The sequence below is a fragment of the Eucalyptus grandis genome, chromosome 9 (genome assembly GCF_016545825.1).
Source record: "Eucalyptus grandis isolate ANBG69807.140 chromosome 9, ASM1654582v1, whole genome shotgun sequence".
In the NCBI taxonomy this organism is placed as follows: domain Eukaryota; kingdom Viridiplantae; phylum Streptophyta; class Magnoliopsida; order Myrtales; family Myrtaceae; genus Eucalyptus; species Eucalyptus grandis.
Window position 1 is genome coordinate 16,098,485 of NC_052620.1, and position 14,216 is coordinate 16,112,700.

Consider the following 14,216-nt stretch of genomic DNA (forward strand, 5'->3'; position numbering starts at 1 on the left):
TATTGAATAATGCATTTTTGGTTGGAAGGAAATCGCATTTGGTCAATTCGGATTGTCCGTGCATCGGTGTATAACCGGGCGGAATCACTCGCAACCAGAAACTGTGACCGGTCGAATCAACCCATAACCATCCTCCGATCCAAACTTATCTTGTGACCAATTCTGGTGATCAAAAAGTCATCTTATGAGCTGGTGATCCTATCCCATTAGTATGGTCGATAGAAATCATGACCGACATCTCGACCAATTTGTGACTGGTCAATCGGTCGGTCGGTCGTGACTGATCCAAGATTCCTCGCTAATCGAACCGATCGATCCATGGCCAATAACCCATGATTGATCCTTTTAGGACCTTATGGCCGATCCTCACAAGGTCAGAATCGAGGATGTTATAGTTTGTTTCGCTGAAATCATTTTTTGGGAAAAAGATTCCTAATCTGCTAGCATTTGGTTTTTTTTAGGAAAAAAAAAGTCAACAAAAAATGTTTTCATACCAAAGCATAAATTGAGGAAAATGATTTTCCCTTTGGGAGAACTAGAAAATATTTTCTAAAAGTTATCCTAGTTAACATAAAATGTTTTCCTATTAAAACATAAAATCCTTCTTCATTCACCAACCACATGGCTTAGTGATGGTCAGTGACTCGCCATGATGCTGCTCAACAAGCTCATGGCTCAACTAATTCGGGTGAGCTCGACTTGGCCGAGTTGGCTGAACTTGCAGCTTGGTTGATCTAGGTGAGATTGAGGCTTGCCAAATCCAAGCGAGCTCATGGTCAAGGCTTGCGATCATCATCACTCGATTGAGGTGGAGGAAGGGGAAAAAGAAAAGAAAAGAAAAATTTAAAAATAATTAAAAGTTTGCTTTTTAACAAAGAGAAAAAATATATATATATATCAAAAAATTCAAAAAAAAAATGTCTGAAATAAAGTCATAAAATAAAAATCATTTTTCAACAAGACCAATCATGTATCATCAAATAAACGAAAAGTAACAATATTTTTGAAAAAATGCTTTCAAGAAAATTATTATTTATTATTATTATTATTATTATTTTTTTTTGCGGAATTAACTTGAGCGTAGTGATTCATGTCAAGAAAAAGATAACTTCTAAAATATTAAAAAATCTACAATTTTTGCTAATTTTGATCGGTCAACAATTGCTTAGCAAACATCATAGAAAACAACGTATCATCTTCTATTGCAATTGCAAAGACGAGTATAAATAAGAGAAGGGACAGCCAAACTGGGGGCCGTCTCAAAAGTGGTTTTCCAGCGAGAGGGTTAGAGAAAGAAATGGCGATGGCTATGGTGCGATCTGCTCTCCTCCGCAGCTCCCTTCGCGGTGGCGCCCGTCCCTCCTCCGTGCCCAAGCGCAACTTCGCTTCCTCTGCTCATGACGACGCGCGTACGCTCTTCCTCTCTCTCTCTGTGCCCCTTATGTTCAATCGTTGTTCGGATGGATTTGGTGTTGTTTTGGTGCTGATTCGTTGATTCTGGGTTCGATAGTCGACTTCTTGGTGCTGCTTAATCCACCTTTCGCTCGGGGGGCCGTTCCAGAGCTTGATTCATGAAGTGGGCTCGATTTGATTTTAGGTTTACGGGTCGCTGTAGTTGAATTACCTTTTATTCATGCGGTGGAGATGTCTAGATGATCCCTTTATGCTGCTGAAGCTGCGATGAAGATTGTGTTATGTCTGGACTTCATTTGAGTGGCGGAATTAGGGACCTTGTGATTGACATATGAAAGCGGAGCTTTTTTCCATCGTTCTTGTTTTTTTGGCATTTTCTTTGATGAGAAAATGTTAGATTGGAGAATGTGGTCTGCGAATCTAGAAATTCTGGGGTGTAGTAAAAATGGTTCCTTTACAGAGATTTGAAGTTGAAAGGTTTCTACTTGATTTTGTTTTAACAGATGAGACGGCGAAGTGGGAGAAGATAACATATGCGGGTATTGTGACATGCACGATTTTGGCGATTTATAACCTGTCCAAGGGGCATCCTCATTATGAAGAGCCTGCCGTAAGTGTTCTTTCCTAGAAATCAACTCCTGCAGTGCCTATTGTACTCTTTTTTCGGGTTTCTAGAGGCTCATATATTTGACAAAAGCAGTTGGGCAACTTTCAGTTCCTGCTATTAGTTCTTTCTTATGCTTATTCAGGGCTTTTCTTCTCAAAGATCAATTTTGCAAAGCACTTCTCTTTTTGTTTCTTAATTGAATATAGTTGTGGTGGGGCTTACTGAGTCTGTTTCCTTGGCATGTTTTACAGGCGTACCCATACTTGCACATCCGCAATAAAGAGTTTCCATGGGGTATGTATGATTCCTCGTGTTGCTAACTTTATCTAATTCTTTCTGATGTGGTAACTCATATGTGCAGACCTGATGTCTGAATGTGTCATATCAAATATGGCTCTGCTTTATGTGTATTGTCTTATTAGCACCTACATGGGCCCATATACTTTTAACTGTTTGTCAGATTGTATATTAGAATATCTGTTTTTTGTTTAATTGGGGACTATTAATATTTGCTTTTTATTGGAAACCTTACATTTTTTATTCCTCGTCTACAGAATATCCAGATTAGGCACATGCTGTTTAACTTTCACCATTGTATATGTCGAACCATAGGTTTTTGCTTTTTCAAATCCGATTGTTGAAACCAAGTTTTGATATCATGTACGAGGGATACCTAGAAGTGAAGTCACCGTTTTAGCACAAGTGAACTGATATTCTAGGAAATGTTGAGGCAAATTAAGATGTCTGTTACTAGCAATTAGGTTGATGTTTAATGCGAAAGTGAAAACGGAAATGGGACCAAAGATATGTAAATAGGCGATGGGTGATGTAGCTACTCTGGGACACATTACTTGTTTCAGTTTTGTCGTGGAGAAAGGGAACAAGTCTTCAGTGAAGAGTATTCTGCTGACCAGATATAATTTCTTAGATGCTTAGAAAAATTGAAACTGGGTTGATTGTTATCTCTTAGGTTGCCTCCCTGTGCAATTATGGGTGGTTTTGTTCATTCTGGTGATACTCTGCCTTGCTCAGAGCATTGGTATACTCCTTGGAATCTCAGTCTAGGCTTGAAGGATCATGTAATATGCCAGTTTATTGAAGTAAATGTTGTTGGGCTAAATTTTGAGTGGTGATGATATCGTGTCTCATAAGTATAGCCATAGTATCTGCAACTGGAAAAGTTTGTGGTTATTGAAAGCGTCAACTTTGCAAAGCAAGTAATTTGTAGCCTTATCTTCCCAGAAAGCTAACATTTAGCTATGAAGTCTCAATTGCAGTTCCCAATTGTTTAGTTGAATGCACCATAAGAACTAAGTTGTCGGTTTGTCAGACTGATATCTTGAAATTGAATGTGCATGAGTTGTTATTCTTTAGAAGTTAGACTACCTGTTATCCAGTTGGATCTTTTCAACTGATACTGTGATAGCAAAACTAGCCATGAGGTTTTGGTTACTTATTAAGACTATCTTGTTTAGCATGCTTAGTTCTTTGTTTTTCCCCCATCCTCACACTTTCTCTTGGATTTTTGCTTTCTACATTAGGCTTTACAAGTGTCTCCTGGGTACTTGTTAAGCATACTTAATAGCAACATTTTAATTTCCAAGGTGTCGTTAACAAAATGCAAGAAAAATAGTACATTGGAAAATGGAAACTTTCTGTAAACGGCATCTTTGCAAGTGCCATTGGGGCACATTTTAACAAAAGTGGTCTACAGTGATAGGTGTTTTCTTTTTCTCTAAAGACTGACAAAAAAGAAGGAACTGGATCGGGGGAAGTTATACAGAAGTGCTTATATCTTGCTTGAGATTTTGACGTCCTCCTGAATTATTTACTGCTTGTAATTGGTGTTTGGTTATGAATCCCTATTACTGAGTTTAATAGGATCTTAGGGATTCAATACATTTTTTATCACGTTACTTCTCTGGCCCCCCTACTTCTCTAACAAAAATGAGTTGCATAGTTGTGTCAGATGGTAAATCGAAATCAGGTAGATTGTATGTCCTCAGCAGATCAACAAAAGTGTTATTTGTGTTGAGATTAAGTGTTGGATAAGTAGTTGGAAGGTTGATCTTTCACTGGTAGTAGTTTCTGTTAAACTCTTTTTTCCTTCATTTCTTCTCCTACAACAGGGCCTGTCTTCATGTCCGTGAAGCCAAAATGAACTTAGCATCTATTCTGCACGAATCTGTCTGGTTGAAGCAACTATTCTTGTGGTCATTGAATTGAATAGTCAGATAATACTAAACAAACTCTTCCTGCTAGGGATGAGAATCAATCCAGTCTTAAAAATACTTAGGTTGTCATTATGGCAATTCTTCTTTGGTGCATCTGTTTCGTTGATTGATGAAGTCATATCCCAAGCTCCAGATCTCCCCTCATGCTCCTTTCTGCATAAACTGAGAGATATTTAATCTTTGTTACTCAATGAACACCTCTTCTGCTAATATTGCTCGGACTATATACTGAAATCTATCCCTTTCCGGCTGTGCAATCTTCTGTACTTTTAAGTGTGATCCTTGTCCTTAACTCAAACTTGCCATACTCTTTCAAAAATGCCTCACACAAATGCGCACGTGCACGTGCTCGTCTGCACACACACAAGCGCCCTGCATGCACATGCTCACACAAATTTGTATTGTTGAGCATTGAATGCACGTACACAGAAAATGTTACACATCCATCTGTGATAATATTCTGTTTCTTTGCTGCTACAACTTATGATATGGACTTTGATCTGATCTTATAGTCTGATTGAACATCCGAATAGTTCTATCTAGGTTATCAAATTAAACATTGTTGACTTGAATGTGGAAAACTTCTTAGTAACTGAAAATCAAAACATTCATCAGGTCATCTTATGTGATGGCAAATTGAATCTATATTTCTTGGCAGATTGGTTTGACTTCTTATCTTTGAAAGTAATATTGGAATGAACTTAGTGCTTCCAAACCCGCCCCCACCCCCCAACCTTTTGTTTTGGTTGCATATCAAATTATTGGAGTTTTCTCAGCTGGTGATTTGGTCAGTGAGAACAACATTGGGAAACTTGGAATCCGAGCTTTGGATATATTACTCTGTGTAATGCTTTGAGATAGAGGCAGTTGACTATTCTCCAACGATTTCCATATCTTTCTTTCTTTGATCCTTGTGACAGTGACAGACAGAATAATAGTTGTCTTGGAATCCTGATTTTCACTTATCAGGACCTTGATGGGTACGTAGATGTGCATGTTCAGGGACATTGTTTCAAAAGATTGTTAGAAGTCGGATAAATAATGCATGTACACGAGAATGCATTTTCCTGTTTATTTATTGCTTCGTTGAAGTTTTCAATTTGTGCTGTCGATGTGAAGGGTCTCTAACTACCTTAAACCTGAATTTTTTTCATTTGTATGGAGGATTTAGCCATCTTTTTTCTTTTGTAGTGTAGTCTTGTCAAGTGAATAATGTGGCATGGCTGCAGAGATGGTCACCCCTTTTCCGTGTCTTGATTCAGAATCCTAGTATGTACTTTTGTCTTACGGTATTTTTATTGGGTTTGCAGGTCCCGATGGACTTTTTGAAGTTAAGCACCACTAAGTTCAGAAGTCACCCTTGCTTAGCTAATTCCTTTGCCCAGACATCTTGAGTTTCAATGCAAGAACCATTTCCGTGAGTCTATATGCAGTGTGCGGATCATGTAATTGGGAATTTCCTTTTCCTTTCAGGATCTTGTTTCTCTGTTCATCACATTTCCCCTGATAGTTCAATAAAGTTTGATGGATGTGGTGGATTGTTTTCACTTGAATTCCTGGATTTGTTATCAATAAATTGTTTTCCCTCAAGTGGATATGTTTGACGGGTTGAGATTCAGAGACTCGAGCTACCACCGATCTGCCTTCCCTCGCCCCCTACCTCGCAGACAATTCATCAGCATTTCCTAGGAGCACAATGGTGACCACCGAGTCGCCTTGGATCTCCCCATACTTGTCTCTTAACTCTCCCCTGTTCCCCTTTCCCACCTACAACAGTCGAGGCGGGGGGACAAGGATGGCTGCAGATGTTGCGCTGACCAGCTATGGCCTTCGCCGGCCCAGCTCAACCTTTGATCTAGGCATCCTATTTGTCTACCTCAGGTCTACCCAGATCCAAGGCCAAGCCGAGATGGAGGCTTGGGCTTACTTTAAGCCTCAATCTAGGCTTGTCACCATCACACTTCTTTTGACGGTGGAGTGGTGACGCGACGGCAGTGGCTCTGTTGGCTTTATCCGACAACCATGGTTGGCTTGAAGCACCATCGGGCATATGGGGGTCCGGCTGGAGATCACTGTTCCACTACAGGGCCTTAATATTATTCTTTGCAGCATAAATCCTGATGACGAGCTAATTAACTTCTCAGGACACAAATTAATTATGAGAAACGCTACATGCAAAATGAACATTCACCAAGTTATTGGACAAAACAGCATTGGTTCTTTGAATAAGCCAATCACCTTGTGCATACATGTGTAGTTCCTTTGGAACTTGAAAGAGTGATGAGATACTGCGAGTGGTTTCATTCACGAAAAAGAATAAAGAAGCTTCTAGGTCTACTTAGAATGACATTTCTATCCATCAAAATCACTTACTCAATGTCGGCTTTGTTGAATTTGAAAGAAAATAAGAAAATTCATGATACTTATCATGTCATGATCGATTTGGGTGAATAATAATATCTAGTAAGTAAAACTTTCCCGGAGACATAACCAACTAGATTGTATAGTTACCTTGTTTTTACTTAGCGTCTGCATTGTATTGTGTCATGTGCGCTAGAATTTCGGCAAGCATGTAGATCATCTCACTAGCAGAGGATTCCAGTTCTTTGCTGGTTTTTGCAAAAATCAGATTTCCGATCGCAGCTAAACCTGAATATTTCATAATTTATATACTCCTATGGTAGGACCAAGAGGGGATGGCTCCGAGGCTTTTTGTTTAAAAATAATAATTTTTGCTCGTGCTCTGGAATTATGCTAGGAACCAAATTAATGGTAAAAACAAGTCCAGATAAAACATTGTGATGTTGATTTACATACACAGGCTGAAATTCCAGGAGCACTGCCAAGTGTTCCAACTGAATTCCAACTACCACCAAAAGTCGGAAAATCGAATTGAGAGAAAGAAACGACCAACGATTTCTTCTAACTTTCCTCTACATGTGTTGTGACATTCCCGTATAATCTAGAATTAGCTCCTGTTTGTCAAGAATTAGCCCCTGTTGTACATGTAATCACATGCAACAAAAGCAAAATAGCCGTATTCTACTAAGTCAGTTGAGCCACTTGAACTAATCCTTTTGCACCCTTGTGGTCAACTCTGTATCAAGCTCTCCGTAAGTCTGGGTACTCTATCTCCATGTCTTTCCAGGTATTCCCGCCCTCACTCAACATGACTAAATCGTCTACACCAAGCCTCCCTTACCTTATCTTCAACTAGAGCCACATCTACTTCAACATAAATGGTAAATGTTTGTACGCATATAGTTTGGTGCCCAGAGCTCTTTCAGCACCTCACCAACTTGTGAAGCCATAACTAAACAGTCAAAAGCCAAAATCCATGGACAAACCCAGATAAGCTCACACTAACAGTGCAAACTTACTGATGTCAAAGTGATAAATGCAACTTTTCTCCTTTTTCTCGAGAGCAAGCCACTATTAAACACTTCTGGCCAGGGAAAAGAGAAAACTAAAAACACAAGATCACCGTAACTTATGAGATGACAAAATGCAAAGAAGTAAAGCTGATTATGAACACAGTCAAAAGAGCCTCAGCAAACCAATTAAGCAGTCAACCAACACCTTTTCCCGGCAAGTTGGCAACGGAGGTGCCTTGCACTAAATACGTTTTGATTTATACAAGTTTCAGGACTCAAAATAAGGTGCACAAACTTATGAGAAACCTCAGAAAGTACCAATGACAAACAAAGATTATAGCATTGATATCGCAGATTATTGCGAACTTTTCCTAACTTCCTCAAACTAGAGTTACAAAGAGACATGGTAATCATATCACATTGCATCCACAAGGCACAAAAACAAAAACGTACAAAGAACCTTACAGTTGCTCGACCAACCTTAAAAAAATAGTAATACAAAAGCGATCGCCTAGAATAGAATCAATAGACAGAACCCAACTTAACAGGAAACTTGACCTCACTCTGCTGCTGCATCCTTACTGTTAGTACCTTCATTCCCCGTGTCAGGTAGGGTCTCCAAATCTGTCCGGGTCTCTTTCATTTCCTGAGAGATTGATGGATCAACCAAATTGGTCTGGGCCGCATCAGCACCACTATTAGTGTTTGTCTCTGTTTCTTTCTGTTCTTCAGAGGTTGAGGAATTTTGCTGACCAGCATCACCATTGCCATTAGAGCCAGCATTGTTGTTATCATTCATGTTCGAGGATGCATCATTATTCTCTTGATGGTTCGCAGAATCGCTAGAGCTAACTTCTTCCGTTTGGCCAGCACCTGTATTGTCCTTTGGTTTCGCATTTTCATCAGCATTGCTCTGATCATTGGTGGCATTCTCACTCTGGCCTGTTTCAGCATTATTGTTGTCCAAGGATCCATTGTTCCCTTGCTGAGTTGAGGAATCCGAAGAATCACCACCTTCCTTGGCACTGCCATCTGAATTCTCGTCTTGTTTCAATGTCATAACATTCTCCTGTACTTTTTCCGTTTCAACACTATCTTGGGCTTTTTCACCTTGAGCACTGTCCTTTTTCTCCTCTGATCCATTGTTTTCAACAGTTTGTTCAGAATTTCCAGAAGAATCGGCAAATCCACCATTATCTCCACCTTCATTATCGCTTGTAGTGGAAGGGGTCGCTTCAGAAGTGGAATGCTCATCACTAGCCCCTGAATCGGCTTTCTCAGACTGTACATCTTGTTGGGTAGAATCTTCATTAAATTCTTTATGAATAGTATCTTCATTTTGTTGGGCAGCAGTATCTTGTCCTGTCGCACCACCCACTCCATCATCACTTGTAGTGGAAGGCGTTGCTCCAGAACTGGAATGCTCATTGCCGGCCCCAGAATCAGTTTTCTCAGACTGTACATCTTGCTGGGTAGACTCTTGATTAGATTCTTTATGATTTGTTTCTTCATTTTGTTGGGCAGCACTGTCTTGTCCGGTTGTTTCTTTGAATTCTGTATTGTCCTGCTGTGCCAATTCTGTTGTTTCTGTCTTCACTTCATCAGATTCTCTTGCTTCACTGGAGATATGGTGGGTATTGTCCTTTGAATCCTCCTGATTACCATCAGCTGAACCCTCCTTTTGGACTTCTGCATCGGAAGAAACTGTATTCTCAGTGGTATTATTTTCACTGAGCCGAACTGTTTCAATTTGATGATCCTCAGCACCTTCAGAGGTATCTGATTTATTCTCTTCATACTTTTTTTCTTCATGTTCTGACTTCTCTTGCTTGTCAGAATGTTCCAAATTATCTTGCTTGTCACTGGTTGCCGCATTATCAGATTCATGCGCAACTGCGCTGGAAGCATCATCCCCTTTGTAGTGTTCCTCCCTTGCTCCCGCATTATGCTCTCCATTTCCATCATCAACCTGATTATCTGAAGAACTCACTTCTTCAATTTTGCCCTCTTCGGTCTGGTTTTCTTTACCTTCCCCTTCCTCTTTACTTTCCTTTTGTTGGCCATCCTCTACACTTTCCTCTGCAGCACTGTTGTTTTCTGCAACCTCACCATTCACCTTTTCCCCACCTTCCATCTCATCCTTCCTGTCTTGGGGTTCAGCGTCTTCTTTCTCTTTGCTCACTTCATTGACATCCTCCGTCCTTTCCTCGCTCGCCTTCTCAGCATCCGAGGAATCCTCTCTATTCTCAGATCCAACCCCAGATTGATCTTGATGCTCTTGAATCTCGTCATTACTATTACCTCCTAAGCCAAGACTCTCTTCGGACTTGCTTTGATCTTCATCATTCCTATTTTCGTCCTCTTCTTCATCCTCCTTATTGCCGACGTCTTTAACAGGAGTTTCCTCCACTTGAGGATTGAGATCTTTTCTACCAAATTTCACAATATCGTTTGCTGCTTTTGCACCTCGGTCATACTCCGCCTTCTTATTCTGTGAATGCCTCACTTGGTACAGAAGCCAGATGCAGATGCCCACCAGAAGGAGGATCTGCAAAGCATGCTTAACCTTGAAGCCTTTTGACCTCTGGCTTCTGCGAGGTGAAAGCCTAAACATCTTGAATACTCTTCAATCTCGAGATTATTCGCCTGCAAAAACCAGCCCAATAACACAAAACCGATAAATAGTTTGCATTTTCAGGGACTTCGCAACAACTTCATGACGATTTAGCATTGGTAGTCCATCTTTGCGAGCTAGACTCACAAACTTCACAGCACAGGGAAGAAACGTGAAAATAAACAGACTTTCACTCAACATATACAATAAGAGCTACTAGGCGTAACCAAAACCATCCTCAATATGCATTTCATAGACAACCCACTTCAAATCTACAGTCATATCCAAACTGACCAAAACGCACAGGAAGAACATGAATCTACAACACGAGCATGCAAGTTTCTTGAAATACCAACCACATCAACATTCGCACCACCGACAGTCCCGATCAAGCCCAATCAAGAAGCCGAACAAAACCCGCATTTCCAAGTACACCGAAGCTACCGCAACACACCCAACATTCACAAAACCCACTCCACCATCACCGAATCAAACAAAATGCGGATAAGCAGATCTCACTCGAGCAAAAAACCCGGGGCAATCAAGAAAACCCAACAAATCTACATCGACACATATAGAGATCTACTCAGAGGGAAACAGAACTTACCCAGATGACGACAAACTTTACCCTGTATATCCAACCAAAGTATACAGGACTTAAAGAGAAGCAAACCGCGTGGGCAAATGGGGATGCTTTAAGGCGAATCAAGATTCTGGGGGGGAGAGAAAAAAGGTGCTTTACACGCACTCAAAATTGGGAAAGATCACAGTCGCTTGGGATCGAAGGGGGCGTGAGTTGGGGCGTCTTTTCTCGTGCAGAAGGAATGGAGTTTTCGGTTTGACTGCGAGATTTGGATCTGAAGGGGGGGAATCACGACCGAGCGCTGGCGAACTTCAAGGCCACGAATTGACGCTGCAGCTTTCTTGTGCATTTATAAATGGGGATGGGATGGAACGTCGTACGCGCACCGCCAGTGCCAAAGGATTTTTTGGGGATCGTTTTTGGTTTTTAATTTTAGTGGGTGGCTCCTGGAAACGGTGAGGACGGACATGGGAGCGGTGGACATGGGGTGGTTCTCTGTCCGATCTCTCTCTGCATCGAAACGGCGTCGTCTGGCACTACTCCCAGATTTGGGTTTCAAATTTTCCTTTTTTCTTCATGCTTTCTAAAAAGGGTTGATACTACAATTATATATATATAAACTATACCTATCGAACCACTAGAGTACCGCTCTTCCAATTTAGAAAGAGGAGATGGGGGTTTAAATTCCCACCTTTTTTAAGAAGGGTTAGGGTGGGGACAATTGAATTTTAAAAGTGGGTTTTGATTCTCACGTCCTGCAATGAAGTAAGGCAAAACTCTAAGAGTGAAAGTTAGAGTAAAAGTAAAGTAGAACATAAAAAAAATTATACTTATTGAGACATAAATATTATGAACTTTTTTTTTTTATACTAGTATGGCAAATTTACTTTAGATAGAATTGAATTAGAAGTATAAATGTCAAGTATATAAATTTGAGTTTTTTTTTTACACAAGAAAATTAAAATATCCGTGTCAGAATAAATAAATTAAAGGTTTTTGATAACACAAAAATTTAAGAATATTTGTGTCATAATTAGACCCGTCAAACGGATGGGTTGGATCGAGTTCAGATCAGAACATTAATGGTTTGATCCAAAAGGAACCATTTGACCCGTTCGATCCAACTTATACCTAAATCGAATTCCTAAAACACTTTCATATTTAATCAAATTTAGGAAAACTTATTTCTATAATTCTTAAAATATTATATTGCTAAAATACTTCGATGCAATCCAATTTAATGAACGAGTTTGCAATATTAAGAAAAATTACAATAATTTTTCTTTCTTTCTTTTACTTTTTATTCCTTCAAAGTCCGGAGTGTCGGTAGTTGACCCTCGTCGACGACCGGCTGGGACATTTGCCAGCCACTGGGCAAGCACGATTCGAACCCTAACGTCTCCAACAAGCACTAGCAACGGTCAGAGATCTACACGTACGAAGCCCCTGGCACATCTATGCCATGAATTGCACTGGGGTATCGGCGTGACAAGAAGTAACTCACCGCCATTGCCAGCCTCCTGCACCACCTGCCGCCACCACCAACTGCGTCGAGATCATGTAGCTGGACGACTCCACCAGTGAGTTCTGAGCCAACCCCAGCCTCTCCTTCAGCCACCCTTACCTCCCACCAAGGCTGACTTCATGCCCAGCAAGGATTGCCAGCATGAAGCTGACCACTGGGGACTCCAAGCAATTCCGGATTCTCGATCCGATCCAAAACGCCGGGCGACCAGATTAGGGAGAAGAAAATCACCAACAAACCCTCGGAAACCCTAAAGTTGAGGCAGGAGCACGAACCCGGCGAAGTAATGGCGAGGAATGGGGTCGGCGACGTCGCGCGGAGACTATTCCGAACCCAGAGGCAGAGATGAGGCAAAGATCACTGCGGAGATGAGCTGGAGAGATGAGCTGGAGAGGGGGAGAGAGAGCATGCCACTTTTACTTGGTTAAAAAGGTTAATTTTAAGCTAAACCATCTATAATAAATTTTTATTACTTGGGTTAAAATATGAGTTTGTGACTTTTTGATAACTCTAATCATTGTAAACAGGTTTTTTCGGTATTTGTCCTTTCCAAAAATAATCATAAAAGGTTCACCAACCTTTTTTAAGAGTTAATAGAGAAGAGCGCCCATTTAATGGGAGATGTGTTATAATAACTCGATTCCATTTATTTTCTAGTAATTTTGTGTTTGTTAGAAGATTCTTGTCAAAAGGTTATGTAAAGTCCAAAAACGTATTTCTTCAAAAAGATGAGTGAAGAGATTTTTTCTCTTGAAGTTTCGCTTCATCTGACTCCTTTCAACAAGACATAATAAGAGATGTGTTCTAATAACATGATTCGCCCATTTTTCTAGTAATTTTGTGTTTGTAAGAGATTCTTGTTGAAAAGTTATGTGAAATAAAAGAAAATAAAAAATAAAGATAGCTCAAAAAAGATTTGTGAGCGATGAGCGAGTTTATACACTAAAAAGTGGCTACAACACCCTCAAGGAGGAACTTGTCAAACAAGTCATTGCTTGGCTTCCCTCTCTAACCAGACACCACAAGCCTTACAGAATAAAGGGGATAATTATTTTTAAAAAAAAAAAACACTAATTTTAGGTCGAGGGACAAATCTGGGCCAAACCTTTTTTTGTTCAGTAAAAAAGCACAAATTTTAGATTGAGCGACAATTTTGGCCTTAATTATTTTGTGTTTCATAAAAAATCATAAACTTTCACCATTATCCCAAATTTCACCCCTAATGTTAACTCTCTATTTGAAGTCATAGTGTCTCTCAATGGTGCTGGTCTACAGTATTATATTACGACAAAACAACAAAGTCTGGCTAGAGAAATTCAATTTGCAAATTTTTTGACTTGCTAGTAAAGTGTAAGAGATAGTGAATAGTTTCACCATTATATTCCAAGCTATGACTCAAACAAGAAGACAATGAATAATGTTTTAAATCCAACCGGCAAATGCACATGGATTTATTGCTAAGGAAATCAATGGATATGAGTTAAGAGGGGCAATTTGATTTAAGTGAAAGTTGGTGATTTTTTTTAGACAAAAAAAGTTGGGGTCATAATTGTCACTTCACCTAAAGTTAGTGCCCTTTTACAAGACAAAAAAAAAAGTTTAAGCTAGATTTATCATTCGACTTAAAGTTGGTGTTTTTTACTAGATAAAAAAAAATTTAGGCCAGATTTGTTCCTTGACCTAAAATTGGTGTTTTTTTTTTTTTTTTTTTTTTTGGGAATTAGCCCCATAATAAAGTACGGTGGATGAAAATCATTCCAAAATCAGGTTTTCTTGCGGGGTCAGCTACACATAGAAAGCATCGAACATGCGCTCCTCCTTTGTCCCTAAACGAAGCTTCTTTGGTCAAATGCAGCCTTGAACATC

At 39.9% G+C, this 14,216-nt stretch overlaps 2 protein-coding genes across 3 annotated transcripts; one reads left to right on the plus strand and one right to left on the minus strand.

Moving 5' to 3' along the window:
* The first annotated feature begins 1,220 nt into the window (after positions 1-1,220).
* LOC104418406 (cytochrome c oxidase subunit 6a, mitochondrial) lies at positions 1,221-5,844 on the plus strand. Its single transcript, XM_010029740.2, has 4 exons — positions 1,221-1,409; positions 1,917-2,023; positions 2,272-2,314; positions 5,565-5,844. The coding sequence occupies exons 1-4, from the start codon at positions 1,298-1,300 to the stop codon at positions 5,597-5,599; spliced, it is 297 nt and encodes a 98-aa protein (XP_010028042.1). The 5' UTR covers positions 1,221-1,297; the 3' UTR covers positions 5,600-5,844.
* Positions 5,845-7,834: 1,990 nt separating this feature from the next.
* Positions 7,835-11,257, minus strand: LOC104418407 (uncharacterized protein DDB_G0290685). Of its 2 annotated transcripts, none has more exons than XM_010029741.3 (2): positions 10,850-11,257; positions 7,835-10,274 (listed from the first exon to the last, which is right to left on the minus strand). In XM_010029741.3, the coding sequence occupies exon 2, from the start codon at positions 10,240-10,242 to the stop codon at positions 8,188-8,190; it is 2,055 nt and encodes a 684-aa protein (XP_010028043.2). In that variant the 5' UTR covers positions 10,243-10,274; positions 10,850-11,257; the 3' UTR covers positions 7,835-8,187. The 2 variants fall into 2 exon arrangements, with proteins under 2 accessions (XP_010028043.2, XP_010028044.2); XM_010029742.3 differs by lacking the exon at positions 10,850-11,257 and adding an exon at positions 10,599-10,771.
* Between the last annotated feature and the right edge of the window lie 2,959 nt (positions 11,258-14,216).

Excerpts from the sequence above, each read along its gene's own strand:
- LOC104418406 (XM_010029740.2), top strand. The coding sequence starts at position 1,298 with ATGGCGATGGCTATGGTGCGATCTGCTCTCCTCCGCAGCTCCCTTCGC. Across the intron at positions 1,410-1,916 it reads CTCTGCTCATGACGACGCGC|ATGAGACGGCGAAGTGGGAG; the intron begins GTACGCTCTTCC and ends TTGTTTTAACAG. Across the intron at positions 2,315-5,564 it reads CAATAAAGAGTTTCCATGGG|GTCCCGATGGACTTTTTGAA; the intron begins GTATGTATGATT and ends TTGGGTTTGCAG.
- LOC104418407 (XM_010029741.3), bottom strand. The coding sequence starts at position 10,242 with ATGTTTAGGCTTTCACCTCGCAGAAGCCAGAGGTCAAAAGGCTTCAAG.